At 45.5% G+C, this 25832-nt stretch overlaps 2 protein-coding genes across 9 annotated transcripts in view; one reads left to right on the top strand and one right to left on the bottom strand.

Annotated features, from left to right (window-relative positions):
• Nucleotides 1–20309, bottom strand: LOC111252958 (uncharacterized). Its single transcript, XM_022811662.2, has 8 exons — nt 20169–20309; nt 6519–8977; nt 6099–6380; nt 4588–5880; nt 4197–4421; nt 3645–3949; nt 2830–3284; nt 1–2645 (listed from the first exon to the last, which is right to left on the bottom strand). The coding sequence occupies exons 2-8, from the start codon at nt 8590–8592 to the stop codon at nt 1991–1993; spliced, it is 5289 nt and encodes a 1762-aa protein (XP_022667397.1). The 5' UTR covers nt 8593–8977; nt 20169–20309; the 3' UTR covers nt 1–1990.
• Nucleotides 19367–25832, top strand: part of LOC111252959 (uncharacterized) — a 26351-nt gene continuing 19885 nt past the window's right edge. For 6 of the 8 annotated variants that reach the window (XR_015316166.1, XR_015316168.1, XR_015316169.1 and 3 more), the window contains exons 1-2: nt 22047–22323; nt 25536–25648. Coding sequence is in view for 4 of the 8 variants with exons in the window: in XM_086973702.1 (XP_086829828.1) it covers nt 22291–22323; nt 25536–25648 (146 nt within the window). In the remaining 4 variants the exon portion in view is untranslated. Of the gene's footprint in view, nt 20098–21646; nt 22324–25535; nt 25649–25832 lie in introns of those variants that run through there. The other 2 variants (XM_086973700.1, XM_086973703.1) reach the window with 2 other exon arrangements.

The following is a 25832-nucleotide window of genomic DNA, read 5'->3' on the forward strand; positions in this document are numbered from 1 at the left end:
TTATAATAATAGTAGTAATATTAATTCATATTTATTTTTATAATAATAATAATATCAGTTATTATTATTATCATTATAAGTAATCATCATTTATCGTGACAATTATTAGAATAACACGAATGCACATTTGCTTCTCTGTCTCTTTCGCTTTCTTATGTTCTCATCAGTTCTTTTCTATTTTTGTTTATGCTGTTTTTGATGATAGACGCAATAATTACGACAAACAAACGGTCTTCTTCGCCGTTGTCCGCGCTATGTCACTACCGCGATATTTTCGTCTGCTGCAGCTGTTTGGGCCTCGTTTTTTCTCGTTTTTTTTTCGACACGGGTCGACAAGCAACCTTCGATGCCGACTGCGTCTAGACTGCTTCGGCGATGTTGCTACTCCAACCCGTGAATGTTGCTGCAGCAGAGCTCGTATATCACACGGGCCGTCGTCCACAGAACGGCAGAATATTTACAAAAATGCCCTCAAAAATAACAGCCTGTGCCCTTTTTGTTGCCCTGTTCCATTTCTTCCTCCTATCCTTCACCAGAATTCGATTTCGCCTATTTTCACTGTTAGGTTTTTTCTGATGCTGTTTGTTTGTAAGTAAACGCCCAGCTTTTCGTCCCCCTTTGCTCTTTCTCCTTTTTTAACCATTCATTTTCCTCTACCCACTGGCACTTTTTACTTCAACGAATATATCCGCGTAATGTTTGCTTCTGCTCTCAACCTCGAGCCCTAATTTTTTCCCGTGCGGACTGAACTGTCTGTCACACTAAACATTTTACCGTCTTCATTAGCTTTCTTGTCTAGCAGGGTATCTGACAAGGATATCTAGTACCGTATATATATAATTCATACACTGGTTTTGCCACCGATCACTTCGTCTTTCTTCCGCTCTACACATAATCTTCATAAATTCTTTTATACACATTAATATATAGCGGAAATAGCTGAATCGGCTCAAATGAACGCAAGCCCGGCTGCCCACTCCCTGTTTAGTTTTTGTGAACTTCTCATATCACTCCTTTGTTTTTCTATATCTCAATAATACATATACATACATATCCTAAATAATAATAATAGTAGTAATATTTAATGATTTATTAACCACGTACATGCCAGCTCTGTATATACCCAACGTACAGATAAGACTATCTCGCAGTTTCACCTCTGTGTTTACTTCTTTTGTTACCGAATTTAACTGCAGTTAATTTTCACTTTTTTACCACTTTCCCGCAGTTTTTTCCGAACTAGGAATTCACTGTGAAAATACCTGATTAATAAACTTTCAGAAGCCAACACCCTTTGAAGGTATCATTAATAATTATTTTAATTTTGTACCACATTCGTTTGACTTTCCATTCTAAAACATGTGTTTTCTTTGAATAGAGACGAACGAGGATATCAAAACAGTGCGGCTCCATCGCATTCTGTTTTTTCTCCTTATGTTAATTTTTATTTTTCTGCTTCTGCTGCAGTTGCTGCCATATGTTATTTTTATATTCTAATTATAATGTCTTTATTCATATCATCACTGATTATCATAATATCATCCTATTATTATTATAGTCAACGGCTTCGCCTTCGACCCCATATGTAATTTTCGCGCGTTGTGTGCTGGCTTTTCTAATATTTTCGTCTGCCATGCGCATGTTTGTGTGTTTATATGTTTGTAAGTACAACAGACTGCTATGTACAGTGATTAAGAAGGTTTATGGTGTTATGTACATTGCAATGTTTCGGTGTACATGAGCCGACGCATCTCAGACGGGTGTGCAGGCTCGCACTTGATCGCGTTTTTCTATTCAATCAACCCGTCGCTCAAAGACTTTTCGATTTATGTTTTGCCATATACCTCATCATACATTCTGCGGATAAACTCAGCGGGCAAGCCGATTGAAGGCATGTTGTGTTGAACCCCAAGTCTTCTAATCCGTCAATGTTCCGGTTTAGTTTGTTGTCGTTACTGTTCATCATCGTCGTTTTTCATCCCGTTCTACGTTAATCTGACTGTACCACATCTTCCTCTGTGCTCCACTCTGCGTTGGCCAACTCTTCAAGAAGATCCGGATCGGGACTTTTGTCATTGTCAAGCCATCTAGGCAATGGAGGATTGCCAGTGTCTACCTTGCCAGCGACATCGTTACCGCCGATAACGGGACTGGACCTTGTCCTCGGTGCCAGCTTTTGGCTGTCAAGTTGTTTTCTGACTTTGGACAGCTCGAAAGCCTGGATTGCCCCAAGGTCCAATTCGCCGGTAGATTGCTTTTTCACTCCGCCGCGGGTGTCGGGCGAAGCTACCGGCGTCAATCCTTCTGGCGTACCACCAGTTCTTAGGTTCGACACGAGTCTCTGATGTTTTTGTCGACCGTGGCGTCCGGTTGAGTCATGCGTCCTCTTGTTATTCTCAGCCTGCACTGGCGGCTGTAATTCAACGTCCTCCTTGTCATCCGCGAAAACAGCGCCGTCCTGTAAGCTACTATCGGTCTTATCGTCCTTGTCGCCGCCCGTAGCTGTTTGCATCTCGTCGTCCGATTGGACCGAGTTCTCATTCTGCATTCGTTCCCAGTCTGCGTCAGATAATGGAAACTGACGTGGCGCGTAAGGTGTCGGCGCAGACGAACTCTGTAGCATCGTCCAGTCTTGCGACAGCGATCTATGTGACAATAAATATCAGCAAACAAAACGAACATGCCAGAATGTACAAATGCGAAGTTAATTTTAGTATGTCGTCAGCGGGCAGTAGGATTAAACAGTTGAGTACTCAAAGCCATATTGTTCGAAACTCTTATAAACCGCATGTTAATGAGGTATGTTTGGTCAAAGCGCGAATATCTTACCGGTGTTGTCGCTTGGCCTTTGTCGAATGGCTGTTGGAGACCGTGTCTTCTTTGACCTTGCCACCTGCGGCCGGCGTTAATAGTCCCCGGTCGGAGCCGCCAGGTGTAGCCGACTCATCGAGTTCTTTCACTTTTGACGAAGCTCCGCTGCTAGAAAACTCCTTCGATCGGGACCCGCCGCCAGTGCTCGAGCCATTATTGTTTTCCGTAGAGCTATCGGTGCGAGCGCGTCGCGAGTTGGCGCCAGCGGAAACGGACGTAGCTGATGATGATGGGCCACCCTGGTGACTCAGTTTAGGCTTCAGGTACGCCGAGAAACGTTCACGCTCAAGGGCTTCTTGGCGAGCGTGTCGTACCTGCAATGCCGCGTCGCTGATGTCTTCCACGTCGACGACGTCGTCGTCGTCTCCGCCGTCGTACGCCAGCTCGCCGCTCTCTACACCGATACGGCCGTCCTGCAGATAGTAGTAAATTTGTTAGGGTAATACAGCGGTGACGCGCTTGCTTACTAAACTTCTAAGCATACGAACGATGAGTTCCAATCTTAAATTAAGCACGGAAATCGAAGCGTTTACCTAGCCAATGACATATCTGTTAGTTCATCTCATACTGCACGAATGAACCAATTCATAGAGAACGATTTAAATTCAAAATTTTTTCGAACAATAAAAATCACAGGCTTTTCCACGAGTTTGCCATTAACTGTAGGCCTCGTTTGATGCAGCTTATATAGAAGTTTGTTGTCGGTCGCGTACACACGCTACGAACAAATTTGTATAATCTTACATGTTAATAAGATTGTATTATGTACGTACCTTATGACGATTGCCTGCTGACTGTTCTCCTTCGTGTGCGCTTCTGGATGAATTTGTCTCGGATCTGTTACTTGTTGGTGCTGAGGCGGCGTGGTCATTAGTTCGTTCTGGAAGCGGTGACATAACAGCGCCTCCTCCTACTTTTATTGCGCTTGATTCTTCTGGAGGGATGTGCACAAGACGCCATTTTGGTGTAAGGATTTCCTTGTATTTCAGTCGTTCAACGAGACGCGTACAGCTCATCATACCGTACGGAATAATATTGTCAATATCGTAGCTACTCTCCTGTTGGCTGACGTAGGATGCTGAAAATAGCCAAGAGAGGAGCATGTACATTCGCAATGACTGGACGAACAATCACACTTTTCCCAGGTATTTCTTTAGATAATATGGCGTACAATGTCGACTTCTCTCAACGCCACATGCGGCCTGATCGTACGTGGTCTTGAAAAAACTTAATCTGTTCCAAATACATCCGAATGAATCATAAACCAGGTGAATTCTGAAAGAAAAATTTTGATTTTACCTGTTGATGAGCATACGAACACTTACTTTTTCGAGGCCGATTAGGATGCGAGTTGTTGCGCTCAGCATTCGTGTCAGTAATCGTCTCTTCATCGGCCAACTCCTGGCTATCCACTGAATTGCTACGCCGAGCCACCGAAGCTAACGATGCCAATCGACTTCTATCCGAACGCCTCTTTTTCGAAACGGGCGGTTCTGTTGCCGTTGGACGAGTGGTGTTCCCGCTGGCTCCAGTTGATTTTCGTTCGTTTTCTGCAACGAAGACGTAAAATTATTGATTATTGAAGTGCATTGCGTGTGAGCGGCAGTAGTAAAATGAACGCCTAAAAATGCACCCCTTGAGAAGCCATACACAACTGCAAGAAAATAGCACTATTTCAGCACGCATAAGTAAATCTCTCGCACCAATTATACTTACTGTTGGCTCGGGACGCGGCATGCGAGCTGTGACGTTTCCGTTTCGGGGCCGAAGGCGATGTCTCATCCCCTTTACTGGCGCCGGCACTTGATGCACCGCTTGTTAATCCACCAGCTTGTCCGCTACCGGTATTGGCACCATCCTCACGCAATGCCGACTCCTTCCGGCGGCCAGCCGCTACCGCTTCCACAATTGCCTCAGCGGTACCTCCAGATCCCGTATGGCTAGGCGCATAGGCATTCTTATACAGGACACTGCTGTAACCAGCGCGCAGTAGGCTTTCGTAGTGCATGCTCAGCGATACGTCCTCACGACCTGATAGCACCCCATGAAAAGGCTCATCGTAGCCAGCCAATCGCGAACCCTCGCTCTGCCGTTCTCCACTTGGCGTGCTCAATAGCTGACGAGCCAGCTGTGCCTCGTGAGCAGCGGCACTCGCAAGTCCAACATGGTGTGACCCGTGAGGCAGCGAGTGAGCACTGCCGCTGGCTCCGCCGACATTGCCAGCTCCTCCAGAGCCCACTCCAGAGTGTAACTGAACTGGCCGTTGCTCTTCACAGAGCTCCAGGCGTTCGCGTCTTGACTGTGCGTGAAGTAATGAACAACGTACACACAGCTCAAGTCGGGGGTAGAATGCCGCACAGTCGCATGATGGCTGAAGTGCGTCCATTGGCACGGATTCGGCAGCTTGAGAGGATACACGTTGTGCTAGCACCAGACGCCGCTTGCGGAAGTTGTCGTTGAGAGGCACTGAACGTGCACACTGGCCTTCACTAGTTAATGTTGTTGACGTTGCAGTCCCGGCGGAAAGCTGGGGGCTAGGGCTGCTGCTGGCGCTGGCAGAACCTGCCGCAACAGCAGCAGACGATGATGACGACTCATGTGACGAATGTTGTCGCGAATACTGAAGGCAAGGCTGTTTCGATGTCCTCAACTGACGGCATAATTCGTGCTGTTGCCGAATCCGGTACTCGAGTTCAGAGACCTGCGCCTGCAACCAGGTCCAGCGAGCGCCCATAGCCGCGCGTTGCGCGGCCCAGCGCCACGCTGGGTGACGTGGTGCCGCGGAAGCGTCCCTCGTCGCGTACCGAAACGGTGTCAGCTTTTGTTTGCCATTGAAGAAGTCCACTTTCGTTGGCATGTCCTCCTCTTCCGACGAACTCTCTGTCGCCGATGAGTCGCACAATTTTTCCGAGATGCTAATCACCGCCGAATGGATACCGCAACGGCGAGTTACACGTGAACGATCCTGTTCACTAAGGTGTCGACCTACGTTTGTGCCAGCCTTCTCTTCTGTGGAACCCCGAGACGATATCACGAAGCATACAAAAACTGGATTAAGATAAGCAGTTGAAGTAGTCTCATCATTTTACTGCTCTAAATCGGGCTAATATCTATATATACTTACCGGCAGAACCGAACGCTCTACTGCTAATAACAAATAATTATTAGCACAATAGAAGCTATGCCATAACTGCTCACAATAGAACATATATGGTCTATACATTTACCTTTCTGTGCCATCTGTGCTGCTAATTGACCACTCTTGCTCATCAGACATGGCATACGAAAGATTTCCTGTCCTCGAGCGACCACTTCCTTCAGCTCGGAGTAAGCCACCTCTACCCCGCTTTTTGTCTGAACCCGATGCACCCGCTGGCTGAGCTGATGATGTCTCCGGCGCAGCTGGTCGAGGCGCCGCTGCAGTGCGGCACATTCTTCCGTGACACGTCGATCAGTTTCATCGGCGATGGCGCCACTGGACCCCGCTGGTGAAGGGCCAACTCCTTCATCTGTACCCGATAAGCGAAACCGATTCAATTATATTAAGACCGTGCCAAATCTGCATTATACAATAAGGCGTAGTTCACGTAGCAGCAGTAATGATCAAATATGATATGAAATGCGCTATAGTCAGAAAAGTTCCTCACCCTTGGACTTTGAGGTAGTTCGATGGTCAAGTCGCGTGCTAACAGACGTGCTTGTCGTACCAGCCATTGCAGATGGAACAATGGCCGAACTCCTGCTTAGATTGTTGCTGCTGACAACCCTTGCCGAGCCAACAACTGTTGGTAGAATACCTCCGTTTGTTGACACAGGTGCTGTTGACATTGCAGCCGTTGTAACGGCATTTCTTACTGACGAACTCCAGCATGATGGCGCTGGAGATGATGATGCTAGAGTTGATGATGAGGCTAATGAAGAACAAATTGCTGCAATGGAGTCCGAAGCATTCGTCGCTTCTGCCGTTGATGTAACGTTGACTGATCGTTGGCTCAATGTAGAGGCGGTCTGACACTTCGTTTGCGTCGGCGCGCTAGGTGAAGTCGTGGCAACTGCGACTGTTGTCGCCTGCTGTGTTGTCGTTGATGGCGCTGCTTCTGTTTTTAACGAAAATGATACTGACGATGATAAAGATGATGAGTGGCTTAATGAGACTTCTGGTTGAAAATTGACGGAGACGGTAGCACTGGGACCCCCCCTGGCAGTGGCATCTGCCGGGGTCCCCCCACGACTAATGCTATTACTCCCTGCCGTTGTTTGCACTATGGCTATCTTTCCAGTTGCTGGTGTAGGTGTCGTTGGTGTTAACGTAGTTACATGTGTTGTAGATAATGCAGAAGGTTTAGCTGCTGCAGATGACGGAATTGCTTTCGTCGTTGATGTTGTTGCTGTTACACTTGCTGGTGCTGCTGTGGGCAAACTTCTATTCGTCGCAATCGCACTCGAGCCGTTCAGCAACTGAAAACCTTTTGAGGCAACAAGCGCTGCTGTTGCTGCCGTTCCAGTTTTTTCCGCGACTATCCCGTTCGAGATGACAGCTCCTTGCGCTGCTGTCGCCGCCAACGAAAAGGTTGTTCCCGCACCTGCTGATACAACGCTGACGCCACCTGTACTAGTAACGCCAATGCCCACGCCGACTGTACCAGCACTGGCAGCAACAGCGGCTGTTGCACCTCCAGAAACGCCTCCGCTTCCCTGTACAATAGCTTGTACGCTGCTGCCTTGGTGTGGCGCAGCCGCCAGCCGCAGGAGGCCGTTGCTGGGTTGCTCGGAGCCCGACAGGCGTGTCTTCTCTCGGCCTGGCCCGCTCATAGGAACGCGCAGGCAGGCGGGAGCTGTGACACTGCCCATGGCCACCACGCCGGAGCCGGTTACGACGTGGCGTGCGCCATGGCTAAGCGGCGCAATTGTCTGCTGCTGGAACCCTCTCTGTGACAACGGCACCGTCCCCGCCACTGCCGCCGACCCAGGCGTCGGCTGGCTAGTGGGCGAAGCTGCCCCGTCAAGGGGCTCGCCTCCCGTGGCGTTTGGAGGCACCACTCTGGCTGGGGCGCCCCCCTGGCCGCCCCCCTGACCGCCCGGGAGTCTCCGGTGCGACGTTGACGAGCAGACGACCCTGCGGAGGCCGTTCAGCTTGGTGTCGATAGCAACAGCACGATCTCCACGAGTGGCTGCTACCACAACGAACTTTTGCTGCTGCTGCTGCTGCTGCTGCTGGCGTACGGTACAGCACGCAGTCGATCTCTTCAACTGATGTAACTGTCGTTGTTGTTGCTGTTGCAATTGGAGCTGTTTTCGCTGCTCGAGTGCGGTAATAGAACCGGCTATGCCAGCACTACCCGGTTGCTGGTTAGAAACCGGTGACTTCTGAAGCTTGTTGACGGCCACGATGCTAGCTGGTTGCGCGTTCTGGACGGGAGGCAATGGGTAGACGATAGCGGACGTTGTCCGACTACTACCTACAACAGTATTGTTTTCACTCGCCGTAACCGGAACTGAATGCGAAGCCGAACACTGTATCGAATCGGAGCTGCAAGCGACCCTCCCGCAGCGGCTCAATCCTTCTGACGGTGTAGGTGCCGATGAAAGACCTACCACTGCAGCCGCGGTAACAGCGGCTGCTACCGATCTCGGCGCTGCTGCAGCTGCTGAACGGGATATTACGGCGCTGGACGGCGAAGTTCGATAGTTCAGGCCAGACAGCATACATCGGAATGCCATGCAGTGAATAGCCACACTTGGGTATAATGGAGTAGTTGTTGTTGAAGTTCCAACACGCTCGACGATCAGACGATGCCTTTGTATTGTTGTCGATGTTTTAGTTGTAGTGGTTGGGGTAATTTGGAAGAGTGCACCACTACGTAAGTATAACGTAGCAATTTTCGTAGTGCAGTAGGAATAGGCACAAAAGGCGCCGCAATGGCCTCTTACGGCTTCTGCATAATAAATGTGCAGGTGGCGTTGCTGGACTGTCGCTGCAGTATTCGGCAACCACAGCCGCCACGACGGGATCTACCCCTTGTGGTGAAAGCCATCGGTTCAATTACTAGGCTGTTGGCTGGCACAACATCACTATGACGCCGCAACTGATCGTGATGATAATGGACTGTTACAAAATACCAAAATGAAATTCTGTTAGTCAGCCATCATATAGGCACAAGTACCCAATATAGAACTAGGATTCGTAATTTCTTTTTGTTACCACTAGGTCTGTACAAATAAATTTTAAGTTACACTTTGAACTACAGAAACTCAAGTATAAGCGTTCAGTCTGGTACGTGGTTAAGTCAGTTTACGGCACAGTACAACGTACCAGCACAGACACGAGCAGGAGAAATACTGCCAGCATTAAAAGCCAGACTAAATGCAAAATAGAAATAACATATGCACTAAGCCCCGCAATCACGTTGTGTTTTACACCAGTGCTCTTGCTGCTAACAATCGCTCGCCACAGTGTGTTTCATTCATCTACTTTTTTTTAATGATTTTATTTTTTATTTTTATTATGTTATGAATTTGTATTTTAATGAAAAGTTACATCTACTATGAATTTTATTCAAAGCACGCATTGCACATATCGCTTATTCACCCTTTTTTTTTCACTCGTTTTGTAAGTCCGCTTGTTTTCTTTAACTCTAGACCACGTGTATCTAGCGGCAGCCGTCAAAAAGTAAATTCCCAGTGGTCCAAAGCAATTCATCATCATTTTAAAGCAGCAGTACCACCTCTGACCGATGGCGGTATCGACAAGCACGCTGTTGCATGCGTACATGTATTGGCATGCAGTGTTACCTTATTTTATTTTCACCGTCTACCAGCGCTACATAACCATAACAACGGTAGCAGTACAATTATTCGCCGTTGTTGTTTTCATAGTTGTCTACAATGACGGTGCAGCCCACTAGATCAAGCCCGTACACTCAATATGCCGCTAAAGGGTAGTCCACGAATGATAGAACTGTGTTTTGAATATAAGTAGAATGACAAGTCTAAGGCGTAACGACCCAATGAACAATCATTTCATGGACCGCAAACGTCACTCTATAGAATAAAGTTTTCCAGCATCCTTATCAGAAAACCGTTCACACATTCACGCCATGACACGCCGTTAGCAAATACAAAACGGAATGACAGAGAGGACTTCGGTGCATAGGTCCCTAAAAACGGCTTTTCATAAAAGCCTAAACTATAGTACGATAAATTCTACAGATGTTTGGAAGAGGGTCGCGAAATCTGCACACAGGCGACCGAATACAAACACGTAAAACTTCTATCAAACAAAAAAGCGATTCTACTAATACTAGTAGTAGTAGTAGCAACAATAGATAATTTACGTAGTTTTTACATTACTGCTTGAAAACCCATTCTTCGTTCTACTTTCTGGGTTTGTTTACGTACTTTGGTTTCAACAGCACGCATTCTAGATGACACTACACACAATAGATCAATAATGCCACCTGGAAAGTTTTCCCACAGAAAGACTTTCTCCCACAGGAGAACTTGTCTATCTGTCAAACAATGTATTTGGTATGCAGCTAATTAGGGCAGATATGTTGAACTAATTAATACAGCGTCGAACACCATAAGCACACCAGCTTGTTCCATGGAGCACACTTTCAAGGGTCCTAAAACTATTTGTTAACGTCCTGAATCGTGCTCCTTCCGATCGCTTCTCAAAACGAATATCTGTTTGAAATCGATGCGTTTTGGCAGCTGCATAAACCATGGAAACGTGGTCTCTGCACGTTTGTTCAGCTAAATATAAGAGTCATCTGTATGTGCAGGTAAGAACAATTGCTATTAAATAATATTAACTGCTTTCGAAGGAAAATATATAGCCATGGTTATCACATAATTGTACATTTTGGCCGCGCATATACACTGGTACCCTATTCGTTCGTCATTAAGCATTTTACCAAAAGAATGTCAATAGGTTCCCTACGCATGCACCGTATTGACCATACGCAAATACAACTAGGCTATATAGGGTCGTTTTAGGTATTCAACAAAAGAAATCACTAATTATTCCCTAAAAACAGTATGTAATTGTAATAAAATTGAGCCAGGATGTCTGCTACAATATCTTTCAGTTTGCGTGTTATTGTGGTACAAACGGGCCGACCTAATCTCGCCAGTGGCTCATTTCTACCATCCGAAAAGGACCGTTATAAGATGAAAATCTGAAGCTTTATGATAGCCTCTCAATTCAAGCATTTGCTTATTCAATCTCCCACAAATCCCCCCGTTCGCCATTTTCCCTAATTACGATAAATAGCAGTCCATAAGATTCGATGCGTTACGCCTTCCATTCATGAGCTTACGACAAGAAATATTATAGGAACTGAGAGCGAAGCGGATAATTAAATATTCTATTTGTTTAAATATTTTCTTTTATTTATATCATTATTTATTTACTATGTTTTTATCGTATTTTCCCTACGACTGTTATTAAAGTAACTCGACGCTGTATGTACACCAAACCTCCTGTAATTATCGACGGAGGGTTAAATACCGATAAAATGTGATAATAAATGGATGCCCGAATTAGACGTATTTAACAAACGGATACAAACACAGAATTTCAGTGGAAGAGTTTAAATATAATGCTACAATGTGTATTCTATGGAAAGCAATAATTAAGACTCAGACCATTAAAACGAAAATTATGAATTGTGTGCTTGTGCATCGATTATTTGTCTAAAACTACCTGTCAAAGTTTATAAAGACCTTCAAACAAGATTACTGAAACCAGAGTGAAGTAAAAACATACTGTACATCGAGTGACTTTGAAAGTGATCGACGCTTATTTTAATATAATAAAATTATGTTATTAATGAATACTTAATGAAATCTAGCTTGCTTATGGTATCTACCGCCAGTGTACAGCGGAGCTTAACGGAGTACTAAGTTTAACGAAATTTGGATTAGCGTAGATCTCGACTAACCAAATTGGTTTCTGCAGCACCAAAGTGAGGTTTTCGAATTTACAGTCCTTCTAAAATGAGTTCTGCTGGTCAACAATAAGCTCTAACCGTCTCATGAATAAGTCTTAATGAATCTATAGACAGCAACTGAATTAGCCCCAACACAGTATTTATATTATCGTTCTTTTTTATTTTTATATTTTATCTATTTTATTTTATATATATTATATTAATGTTTCGTTACACTCGAAAGGAGATTCTTCGTTTTCAAATCTAATTCACCTGTAAAGCACAGTGGCGTGTTAAGAGTTGAAATTAAGGGTTGCCCACAATTTTTAATGCAATATTCCCACAGAACAGCGTTTCATTGGAAGTGTAATTGTTTCCTTTTCCCAGCTATTACTGGCAGGTGTCAACGAAGCGCGACAGAATGGCATTGCAGAGTCACATGTTGCAGAATAGTCATCTTTAGAAGTGGCTTTAAATTGCACAATGTGTAATCACAACTTGGCCTGCAGCAAAAACAAGGCTCATAAGCAAAAGACATCAATGATGTTTTTTTTTAGAAACCCTGCGTCAAAGAAATTGTTTTTTGACTATAGTTGCTGCATAACAAAATACATTTTACAATTTAAGACGTCGGCCAGAGTTCCAAAACAGATCTGCCTTATACAACAGGCTGTTTGAGTCAAATTCAATTTACATTGCCTTTATTAATCGTACTGTCCCTCTATATTTTACAAAAGCTTTATTCGGGGCAGCGACGGCCGTAAATAGTCACGTATCTCTCAGTAACAATGTTAGCTTAGAAAGTAAATCGCTTCTTTAAATAGAAACCAAATCTATGACATTTTACTTCTGACAGGTCAAACAAATTGCAATTTTTTGTTTGCGGCTTCCTCTTATGAACAAGGAAGATCTAGCCTATGCCCATCATAACAATAATTCCCTACTCAAACAGCAAAATTAAGGCATTGTACTCCTGCGGGTTGGTTAACATTCAACTGAGCTCTTACATATCTATTATCGTTAGTGCATCAGGATGGCAGCATCGATAGCAACTACACTTACTCGCCGCTCTTCCTCGTATAGCATATTCTGCCAGCTACGTGACGATCACGAGCTCTGGTTGCGGCAGCAGCTTTAAGGCTGAAGAAAACTACAGTATTATAAGCATCGGGACACAAACGGTCAGCAAGGTCCTTTGCCTTTATTCGCAATTCATCATCCGCGTATGACTGCAGCGGCAACTGGCGACAATTTCTGGCAAGTCAGCTAGCGAGCGGATGTTACACCATAACTTGATTGAGGAAACCACGGCGCGTTGCTGCTGCTATAAGAAATACATACATCGGCAGCAGAAGTTCTAGTATTAAGATGCGCTTCTCCTAGATATACATCGAAACTACTGGTAGGGCTCTGTTGATAAATCAAGAGATATCACAGAGAAGACCTGGTCGCCGGCGTGGACGCCATGCGCCGGGCCGTGTCGTCTGTAGTGTCGGCTGGTTGATTGGTCTGACGGCCGCCCAGTCTCTCTTTCCGTGGGTGTGTCAGCTTGTCCACTCGTAGTCTCCTCGCGCCTAGCCCGCCAGCGCTGCCATTGCTACGAGCTGACTTTCCTTATTTATTCGTTCGCTTGCTCCAACTGGCGGTACCAGCAGCAGCATCAAGTACCTGCAAACAAAACCACAGCTAGCCCCTTCACCAGCATGGCCGCAACGCGATGAGCACACTACCGTTGCTGGTGTTGCCACGGTGGCTGCTGCTCGTCGTAGCGATGGCGCCAGCGGCAACACCGACAGAAGCGATGGTTCCTGGGTCTTTTGTGACTCTGCTACTATGTTGGAGACTGCTACTTGTGAGCGGAGATGTTGGAAATTAGCAGACAGTCTGCGTGCGCTGGTTGGCGCTGCAAGATTGTTGTATACAGCAGCAACTGCCGGCACCGGCACCGGCGCCGGGCCGCCGCCGCCGTAAGCGTCGCTGCTACTGCCGCGCCTGATCGTTCACTCCGTTTTCTACCGCTGTAATGCCGTGGCTCAACCGCTCGCCAGTTGCCTAGGCAAGTAAAACAAATCATCCGTTTACTTGTCGCGCTGGTTTGTTCGTACACTCTGCGAGCGGTCAATAGGAAGACACAGGCAACGAACTGCCGCGTCTTTTCTTCTCTCAAACACAGCAGCAACAGTCGCGATGTTCAAAATAGCCACAGCAAGCGACCTCTGTGTCAACAACGACTCTACACCGGCCAGCAGCATCTCAGTGCAAAATATGTCGACCCAGGGCCTAGTATCCACCATAAGCAGCAGAGCGTAAAAAGCGCCATCGGAAAGGAGCTGCACCACAGCGGCAGTCGCACCACAGCAATACCAACGACAAGAAATAGAGAGAGAGCGTTATGCACTTTTTGCGACGTTACGTGTGCGTTTCATTCTATTGGTTCTGCCGTGGCTCAGTTGTCTCTAAAGTGGCGATGGCTGTGGCTGCTCGAGCATCAGCTGAGCTCATGGCTGTGCCGCAGTTTGGAAGGAGAAACTGCAGCTCAACGCGCTTTTATACCATAAACATCTGCGTGCACTGCATTTATGACTGCGGCGCCATCTGGAACAACAATGGCCTGGAACGAAGCACCGCTGTGAGGTTGTCTTCACATACGCGATAAGCGCGCAGTGTAGCACGAGGCACGCATTAGGAAAGGAAACAACGACGGCTTGCAACCACGAGCAATGAAACGATTGGCTGGCACACGGATAACGCCCCCAAAGAAATTCTATTTACTTATTTTTTAAAAAAGACAGCAATCAAGAGGAACAGACAGGACGGCGGATTAAGAATTAATGAGTAAAGACCAGCAGGTATCTTATAGAAATACTAACGTGTTACACAATTAAACAGTTGCGCTTCTCATTTTGCGTTTAAATGGTAGTCCAGCTAGGTATGCTCACAGAAGAATATGTGCATACAAATACGAAAGCAGAAATATTTATATTCACAATTGACACACAGTTCCAGACACGTTGTATACAAATACGATTTTAGGTAACAAGTAGTCGAGGTGATTAAGCAGCACTCATACCCATCGCTCGCACACATTAAAAACACCGTCTATCGTATTAGAATTGAATATCATGCCATCACTTAACACTCATGGACTTCTTTGCAATAAGAAAAAACCAACCAGGTATTTGGTTGCCTACCTAGTTAGGATCTAAAAAGCTGTATGAATGCGTTTTATGTTTACAACTATTTCTACATCATAATAACGGCATTGATATTAAAAATCCAGTTTATACACCTTCCACGCAGCCTGGCTGCGACGACGAACACGCCACGATGTATAGCACAGTGATAGTGCTTCCAACCCTGCCTTACACCAGTTCATATACGCTAAAAAGCATCCGATGTCGACAGAAACAAAATTATTCCGTCCCCCCTCGATAGAAATAAATCAATATTATGCAATGCTAGCAGTTTTATCTCTTGCTCTTCCGTCTGATCTCCAAAGCCGATTCAGTCTAGGGACACTAACGGCCAGATCGGACAAGATGACTAAACCGTATTATAATAAAATGTCCTCGTTGACCCACAATCATTTTATCACACTTCCATCGCATGTTCGGTGAAACTATTTTTTTCGCTCTTTATGTCTCTTCACGCGAAGCAGCCTCTAGGTCCTAAAGCTTCTGGTGCCGCCGCTGGTACATCCCACTGTACTGACATATAAACATTTCGTAACTTACGTCATTATCGCAGTATTTTTTGTTAGAAAAATACAGGACATTGCTCTGAAAGCGATCATACTGCCAATACCAAAGTGCGTCTAGCTACACCAAGTCGACATTCTCTCACAAGTCGAACAACTTATTATTTACTAGCCATTATTATTATAAATTATTTGCAGACCTAGAAGTAACACGCGGTCCCGGTCCCAGAATTATCTACGTACATTGTTCTATCCTTTTAAGAACCTGTTTAACCTCTAAGTATCCCAAGTTTTAAATTTTCGTCCACCCCCCACCTTTAGAGAGGAGTATCTTGACCTATTTTTACAAACATTTTTCTCGCTAACCAAGTTTCTTCCTGTCCCAGGGCATTTACTCTAGCAGATGGTAGTTAGAATAACTGCCATCTGCTTAACGCAATTGACGCATTATCATCTCACTTTTGCATCGTGGAAGCCAACGCAGCGGTTCTTGACATTGAGGCAGAAACTGAGGTGAACGGGACAAACAAAGCCACCATCTCCATTATTATTACCACAATTAGTTCACTGCAGCTAAATAGAGCTAAGTGTCCTCTGATCAGTTCGCTGTGCGACACACGACGATATCATCGTTTCTCTCAGTATCTTCAACAACATCATTGGTTTTGTTTAGGCAATGAGGCAAACGCACGAAGGTTGGAAGAAAAATGTGGACATGGATCATAGTGATATAGTTATATAATAATAATAATAACATAGTTATCATATAACTATAAGGTGAGATAACACGTGTGCACAAGCAGCATCTCGCCGCCAAATGTCCTCTATTCCCCATCGGAACCCACCACAGAAAAATGATGCTTTGCCGTGTTTAAACTGCGAACTAGGGTTGGTTCTAGCGCATCGCAGTAAACTCTGCCACTTTCAGTCCGGATTTGGCGCTAAGTGGGTTCTTGTATTTAGCTGCTGCTCTTTCCGTTGTGGCTTGCAGGTCTGATGCTTGTGACGCTGCTGCTGTTGACGCAGCTCACTAATGAGCGAGCGCCCGGTTCGATTGCACGTATAGTCATTCGCCAGCACTGACTGCCGTCCGAGGGACAACAAGGAGATCACGACGGAGCTGAAGCGCTGAGTTTCAGAGCGCAAGCGGCAAACTTGCATAACCCATTCGGTGAACACAGTACGCAGTAAGAAGCAATCGTAGTAATGGTTTTGTGGTTTCCACGAATGCTCGTGCGTTTGTTGCGCGATAAACGCGCACTGAAACGTTGAAGACTACGAAAAACCGCGCGCCGACCACGCTCGCGCTTAAAACACATTTGGATCACCGCAGACGAAAATATCGATAGCAGCAAAGGGGCTATCAAGTAATGGCTACGAAATGAAAAAAGTGACACGGGTGTTTGCTACATCCACATGAACAATAATAATAGCTGCTGAGTTTTATTATTATTCACTCACGCACAAAAATAACTTTAGGCAAGCAACATTCAATAAACCATCAGCGATTAGGAATTCAAAAGGAACTACCTCAGATATTGCAGTGATGCCAATGGTTGAATAGATTCGCTAATGACTATATTATTGAAAATGACTCAGACTCAGCGTAAACGAAGGAACCAACGTCCAGATCTTGACTGTTCAGTTACTTCAGGCAGAGAAATCCTGCGTCAGATCAGCGTGATTGGTTCGGCACGCGGTGAAGCGAACAACCCGGACAAACTTTCTGCCACAGCCTGCCCGAGGCATTGACCCATAGTCGTTTGCTGCCGTCTCGCCGACTTGACTCAGCTGTTCGGCAGCCTCTGCTTGTTTTCTAAGTCGGTATTGCTGTACCAAAGGGCTCTACCTGCCGCTGTAGTGTTGGCAAAGGCTGCGAAGCAAGACAATGAGAAGCGACCAACAGGAACCCCTACCTGATAATTGGAGTCTCGAATCTATATTAATCGTAGAGTCGTCACAGTAAAGCAAGCCGGAGCTACGGACAGTCCAGTTCCTAAGCCTCAAAACGGCTCGATAATATGTTTACTTTTAATTTCTTTTTGTAAAACAAACACTCAACAACTCAGTGCTCAACAACGATTAATCAGCTAATAAAGCAGCACAAACAACGTATAGCTGAGGTACTTCATAACAATGTTATATCACTAGATTGCTGCTAGCTAATGCAGTAATAATTCGGCAGGTGACAACAATCGCTGAGGAACGCGAGTAAAATTGACCAAAATCGCGATACTTCGATATATCAGCACCATAAACGTTGTCTTGCAACAAGAGACGTTTCCCTTGTTTTGTTGGCTAGTGGATAACACGACCATTCACCCTACCTTGATACAACTACGGTATATGGATTACAAATACGTGGCATATAGTCTGGGTTTAGCCGACTACGTTCCCCCAAGCAATAGGCCGACAAAACGACGAGTCTCCACCGCAGCGTCATCGTCAACACGATTTAGAAACGACGGTGCAAACGCCAGTATAAAGTAATAGCTGGATGACTATTCTATCATCTTCGGGCGAACCGTACGGCAACAGCAGCAGCAGCAACCTAGCTCTTACAGCAAGCACCGTCACGTCGTTGTCTGTCGTCTGTCGATTAATGACTGCCACAAATATCGCACTGCGTTAAAGGACTTTAACCACTTCTATATGCATTCACAGTGCCAGCAGCGTTCAGCCATGCTAACGCAATGAATATAAACAGTAAAGCAAACGAGCTGAAATACGCAAAAACTTAACAACCCTCGCCCACAGCAGACTCACACTAAAACAGATCACCATTCACCAAATCCATTTATTACCCCGTAATCTTTTCGTCAGTATTATGTTGAAATCCGTAAATCTGGCTCAAATCGGCGAAGTACAATGATATACGAGCGTAGAAAAGAACTTTAGAGGAACTTATGAACCCCCGTTTTGTTTATGATTCAATGCTCATCGTGAGTATCTCCTAGAGTCAGGGCACTGGCGCAGTAGCATAGACAAATCATACCAACAGATTTTAGCATAAGCACACATGGAAAAATAGTACAAGGCGCAAATCATCATATTGCGACTATACAAACATCCAGCCACGTCCTCACACGGCGCTACCCACATTCGTGCCGCATTCATCGACTCAATGAACAACAAGCTACCACCGCTAACTCAAATAACAACGTTATAGATGGTAACGGTTCTTGTGCTGTAGCCGCTTCTTTCACGATAATGCGCTCTCGATTATATTCACTGTATAGCAATATTATAATCATATCTGTAGAGTAAACATACAAGGGGACTGCCCCCCGTTGCCGCAATGCCTCTGATATTCAGCGACCACGACAGACGTCACGGATGGATAGATGAACGGAGACCAACACGGCAGCGTCGAACATTGAGCCTGGCAACGTATGAATATAACAAACAGTCACCTATGTCGTATATATAAAAACTGTACCAGTAGCCAACACAGGCTTATATGGACAAAACGATGCTTTCGGTACCACCGACGGGCTGAATCTCGCCGGTGTCCCAAAGGACAATTGCTTAGGACAACTGGCAGTGAGGAACTGCTGCCCTATCGCGCTGTCGATTACCTGCGCTGACGTCCTAGGCCTGTCTCTATTCGTTGCTCCTCGACTCCGTCTCGTCTTTTCTTCGTATCAGTGACAAATACTGACGTTGGTGATGATGGTAATAATGGCATTATGGCCATTCATCATTTGACCCTATGTGGTGTACTTTCGGCCTCGAAGTATCGCAGGCCGCGAGGATTTCCGGCTGCCCGCCTTCGCCTGCTTGAGCGGGCGATTGATTGCCCGCGAGGTGAGTTCCGCAGCAAACTCACGACCTACAATAGCACTCAACATTTTTAGACACCTCATCTGTCGCTGGGGGGACAACGTGCCGCACCTAAACGTGTTGTGGTAAGCGAATCCCTGTTGGCAGCATTTGTGATGCACGCACCGTTCTGTGTCACAATATCAGCCAGGGAATATAACGACGCAAGGCAGCACTGCTGCGCCATGGGATCGGAACACGCGCTCAGTCGGATCATCCGCGATTGGATTGCGTCGTGAAGACTACATGAGAGCCACCAGCAGCAGCACAAACACGAAGTCGCGCCGCTGTACTTCCTTTTGGCGGCATCATTAGCAGCGGCTTAACATCATCACATAACAGTAGGCACACATACTGCCAAATAAGATGCCACCGTGGCCTGAGGTTTGATGTATTCCTCTGCTACAGTCGACGATACACACTCGATCGAGGCAATTTATAGCACACAATTCCTCCTGCTTCTAACACTGCTGCTGTCGCTTTTGCTGCTGTTCTTAGCGGCGTTAAAGTTGCCCGCCTGAGATTGAACGCAACGTGACGCACCGCCAGATTATACCCAAAATAAGATGTTCACGTCATGCGCACACGAAGCAATACGGTACGCGACAGCTGCTAATGCCGAGCAGTGCAGCAGCCGTTGTAGCGCCACTGACTAGACGCGCGAGCACATATTGTATTGTACTATAAGATAGCGATATATTGCAGTGGGTATCAGTGAAGTTGCTTCTTGTTGATGCTGGTGCTGGTGCTACTGACCCATCACATCTATACCAGGTACTGTATCACACGCGTATCTGACGCACAGCCACGATTAACTAGAGTAACGTGATAATATTTACACTCACCTTGTTCACATAAGTCGCTATAGCTTGCCCCGGTCCCGTCGGTGTTAGTCCGACCCGAGTGAAATCGACGAGAGAATGGTGATCGTGGTAATGGCGCCTTCGCTATTGGCGAATTCGCGGTGTGAGTTGCTCTCCTGCCAATGCCGCCACCGTGTCTTCTAGTGCTGATCCTGCTGCCGCTGCTGTTGACGCTGTTGCTTGTTAGCGGCACACCACTACATCTTATACAATTGGGTATTTACTGTAGATCGAATATATTCCTCTGTACTCGTTGATTTGCTCGCTTTGCTGCAATCACACCTCGGTAACATCCGGCCTCGCCCGCCTCCCACACAAACGCACTACTACTGCTAGCACAACAATTCACGCTCCACAATATGTAACCAGCCACCACCCCATATATCATCCAGCGATACGGAGAAAAGCAAGCAACAAACCAATCGGCAGTGATCGGCGGTCACCAGCAGTGGTCAAGCAACTAGCGAAGCACACAGCGACACACGCGATGATACACAAATTGCCGACGATGCTGAAGGACGACGACGTGTAGAGCACGACAACAACGCACAATTCCTGCTCTCGGAGTGTTTCGGGCCGGGTGGATCGGAAGGGAGACGGTCGGTTACGCACGTCGAAACCTTGCTGCTGTTGATAGCACTGCTTCTGCAGTCCGCTGCTGCTGCTGTTGTTGTTGATGATTTGGGCGTTACGCCGTACGTCCAGCGCTGCGAATCACTACGATTCGGTGGCTGGTACGCGGCGGGTCTCGCAGGTCTAGTCCACCACACACGAGCAAAACGGAACGATACAAATCAGTGATTAGGCTTAGCGGGCTAACTCGGCCAGGCAGCGCCACCATCGACAGACAATGGATATAACGACGACTGCGCCCGACCGACGGACGAGCAAACAGCAGCCAGTAACCAGCGACGGTGAGATGTGCTTGCCGCGGCGCTTCAGCAGTGGTGTGCTGATTCTGGCTCTAGGGCTACCGCTAGTACTGCCCTGTTTGCTGTTCGCCAGCGAAGCTGCTGCCGTTGCCGGCTTCGCTAGCCACACCACCTTGTGCACAGCAATAAAGCCAATGAACGACTGGGTCGTGTGCTAGCGGCGAGCCGATAGTGGATGGTTCCCCGCTGCAGGCAGCAGCACAACGAACACTGCCCCACTGAGGGTTGCTTGAGAGATCCGCTCACTCGCTCGCTCGCTCACTTACTAGATGCTGCTACTGCTAGTGGCTTTCGACGCTGGCTTGCTGACCGGTGCCTGGCTCGATTGCCACCAACATTTGATACTGGTGTTGCTTCCGCCCGCCCGTCTGCCTGCCCGCTGCCTGCTGCTGCAGCAGCAGCAGCAGCAGCGGCAGCAGCAGTTGCCCTAGTTGCCGCACACAGCGACACAAAACCAAGTACCCGCTAGCTCCCGCTAACCAATCATTCGTTTGTAGCACTCGATGGAGCAGAGTGCTGCTGATCCCGACCGCAGCTGCTGCCTTAACACTAACTGTAGCATCGAGTGAAAGCAGAACTCGTTCGTACTCGCTACCGCTGCGGCCGTGCCGTACAGACGCAGCGGCCGACAGAACGAGCAAGCAAACAACACACAACCACGAGTGATATACCATAAACCCCCCAAGGGAGCCGTAGTCGTAGTTTGGATGCTAAGACAACCTGCTTACCTGCCCGTAAAGACTGTTTCTACAACGGCTGTGCGTAGACACTAGCTTCTGCTGCCGTTCGTTCGTTGAGAAAAACATTGTGCCCCCACTATCCTCGCTTCTCGTTGTCGTTAACAAAACGAAGCCAAGGCGGCGCTGCCGCGGCGGTCACCATCTTGGTTGAGAGATGAACGTATTTTGACGTGGTTTAAAATCGGCGAAGACATCACTTGCTCGCGAGGGTCATGCGGCGGGCGATTCGCGACCAGATGGGGAAGGGCTAAGGGGTGGTGGCTCAGATCTTTGAATAACACATACACGCAAGAGAGAGAAAGGGAATACCATGAAATTTCGTAGTATCGATCATAAAGTATTATAGACAAATAAGGCGCGCTTTCTACCCCCATTACAGTGTGAGACGAACTTCGGTGGTGAGAGAATGCGCGATTGCGTTCCATATCGGTCATGGCAGTAGCAATGAAGGTGATGGTGTTCGGTGTAAGTGAAGTTAAGTAGGAGAAAATATGGCAAAATTGAAAACTGATGATATTTTATGCTACGATGAAATTTAATACTTAAATGATTTCTACTTGGTGCGGAGTCCTGTTGCCAGTGTTAGCGGGCGTGCTTTTCGTTAATACGATGGTGCTTTACGCCAAATCAGAATGCGGAGTCTAGCAGCTTGGCAAGTCGAGTGGAATAATTGAGAGGACCAGTTTAATATAAAAAGAAAGCCAACCTTGATCGAATACAGGTCATCTATAATAAGCTAGTTAGTAGTTTGAGTCTTACATTTAGTACTGCTGCTAAACATTGTGTCATGCTATTTTATATGAGGCGTATTGTAAATTAGGTGTAGAAATCTACTCGTCTGAAATGACGAGGAAAAGCCATACTTTCGATTTCAGCGTCAAAAAGCGTATAATATGTACTGTATATAAAATATTGTATTTTCAGTATCAAGATACCATATTACTACTGTAACGCGTTGTACGGTTGAAGCTAACTTAGCTAAAATGTATTTTTTCCAAGGCTCCTCTCAATGTTTTCAAAGACTCATTGCGTTTTGCCGCTTCAACTAGCCCCGCATATATCATGCTACGTCATGCTGACTTAAATAAGTAGCATATATGCTTGAGGTAATAGTTCGGCGTAGATCTGTGATTTAGACGAGCTGAGCATGAGAAAGTTGCATAATTTGACATTAATTACTTTTGAATAGTGATAAAACGCAGTTTTGAATTCGTACAGTCGAAATTGAGTAAAGTTTTATTAGAGATTATCATTATTAATTAAACAGCCTATCTGGTACAATTCTGTGGCGGTTGGATCATTGGAATTTATTTCAATGAATACACTAATATTATGGTTCAAATAGAGTCATTCAGTCACAACTTCAATTCGACTGCCAGTTACGACGGGTTATTATTTATCCTTTGCTATTCAGATAATGGTCTGTACCCGGACATGCAAGGGTAAAGAACATAGCCTTGTAGTTATAAAAAGCGAGCTATCTATACGTAGAAAGAATGACGGATTATGATTAATCATTCTGATGTCCTATTGAGTTACAACATTGCTGCTACCACTTCACTGATTCGTTGTTGTGTAAAGCATAGTAACTGGCGCGTAATTGGCCCAGAGTTTTTGTGATTATTAACTTGTGCATATATATTGTCCTACCCAGGCTTTCTCTTACAAGACAGAATTTTTTTTATTATGTATAAAAATTTCCATCGAGATTTCCAGCTCTTGCAACGTATATTGCAGCCCATCTATTTTTTTTTAGCGCACAGCACCTATTTTTCAAGGTTGACCGCATATGGTTCACTTCTGACTTTTGAAACGCACTTTCTGCTGTTGATGAAATAAAGACAGTCAACAAAGCATCAAATCGCTGGAGATAACTGAATTCAATTGGACATAGAGATAGTTACAATGCATTGCTTGTGTATTAAAGCGTAAGCATGTACTTGTCTACCATAATTTAGCTACAAATGTCGGGATCGCATGTATCCGTATATGTGTAAGGAACAAAATAAAACCATATCTGAAAAGTTACTTTTTAGAAAACACATACTTTTTGTTTAGCAAGCGAGGTTACTGTGCACGATTGTCAGTCAGTGCCACAGTACACTGGCTATTTATGTCAAGCGTGAAAAAAAGCGGGGAGATGCTAAGTAAACATTGTACGTTGTTGTATTATCTGAGAATTACACTTAGCGGCAAATTTACAGCTCGTTGTTGAACGACAGCTTCTTTTTTCGTTCAATAGCTACGTATCATCAGTGCCCTATTGTGTCTCATACCTTCCTAATGAAAGCTTCTATTTTAATATCCCTCTTGTTTGGAGCTTCTAGGAGACACATATGCGTGCCTTCATTTGCCTCAGTCTTGATGAAAAACCAATTCGGACTTGGTAAAGAAAATAACTGCTTTTATCGACAACTATTTTCACAAAAACTGCTTATTGTATTTAAGTCATCATATGTTCGTAGAGTCGGACTGTCGGTCCCGGGCCAAAATAGTCAAGCATCGTTAATTAAGAATTGACAATTATGGCAAGCGGCATGTCGAAGTGGGGAGATAAAGATATTTAAAGTAGCATAAGGTTCTTGACGCTTTCAAGGGTAAGAACTACGATTTTTTATTCTCTGGTTTCTCGTAACACAATTATCATTAAGGTTATTACCACCAAATATTATCGTTATTATAGCAGTAAATTGTAATATTACTAGTTGACTGTATTTTTTGTTTGCCAGTTTGACTTAGCTTAGATAACCTCACAAATCATAGGATAAATTATTAAAATCGTCTTAGCAAATTGACGACAACTACTGTTCCCCGTTTAAATGGGTTTTCGTCGTGGATGGATATGAAGGAAACGCGCTAGGTACACATAATTTCAGAGGAATACTCTTCCCGGGGGGGGGGGGGGGTCAATATTCCTCTCTAAACTCAAAATAAATCACTCATATAATGTTTAGCGTTCTTTCGCTTTTCAAATGTTTGGAAGAGTGAGTCGGGCGCTTCAGCAGACAATGTTGGCATAAAATGCATATAAACATTTAGAAAAAGCCGTCACTTATACAGCTACGTAGTAATACGCTTCATGAAGTGAGATAACACCTTTAAAGGCGAAATGGCTGTCGCCCGATAAAATGATTATATACTGTTGAACGAATGCACATAACGCTTGACGACGTCTCCAAATTGTTTCTTAAAGATGTAAGACGCACGAAAACTACGTGAAAGACAAGAGCTTGACAGATTTTTGACATCGGACGGGTCGGTTAAGGATAGTCGGAGGCGGCATACAAAACGAGCTTCAAGTGGCGACTAGTATCCCATGTTTTTGAACCAAAAAGTTGCCAGTGAAAGCAGTCCCAGGTAACGGTCGAGTGTCAGTTAGGTTACTCAATAGCTTTTTTTGCTAATTGAACTGAGCGACTAAATTAGCAATTCCGAGAGCAATCATAAATCCATGGCTGATCGCGGCAAACGGTGTGAGTTGACCCAGTCGTTGCATCCCAATATTGTACAGATGAGCTGGCGAAGATGTCAACAAACAGCATCGAAATATCTGAGAACAGAAAACGAGTAAAGCTTTTCAGTGAATGACGTACAGGCCCACATATGTATGGATATTCTATATATAAATCACTCTAAAGAAAAACTTCGTAAATTTTCGCTGATCTCATTATTCATAGGCTAATACTATCCGCAACGGATGGACTCGCCAGCTAAACGATAGATTCGGGTCAAAATTAGTCCGTCAAGACATTATAATGAAAATCGGCATCTTTCCACTCGGTATTACTCGGTAAGTTGACATCACTTTCATCAAAAGTCGATTTCACGTATTTTGGAGATATTTTTATTTTTCCAATTGATTGCTGTTTTATAGTATTAAGAATGCTATATGTTCGCTTAACATGCTATAGAGTTAGCGAAGAACATACTATAAATGTGACTTCAGCATTTCAAACATCTCAGGAAGCAGTACA

Source organism: Varroa destructor, unplaced genomic scaffold (assembly GCF_002443255.2).
Source record: "Varroa destructor unplaced genomic scaffold, Vdes_3.0 BEIS01000006.1, whole genome shotgun sequence".
In the NCBI taxonomy this organism is placed as follows: domain Eukaryota; kingdom Metazoa; phylum Arthropoda; class Arachnida; order Mesostigmata; family Varroidae; genus Varroa; species Varroa destructor.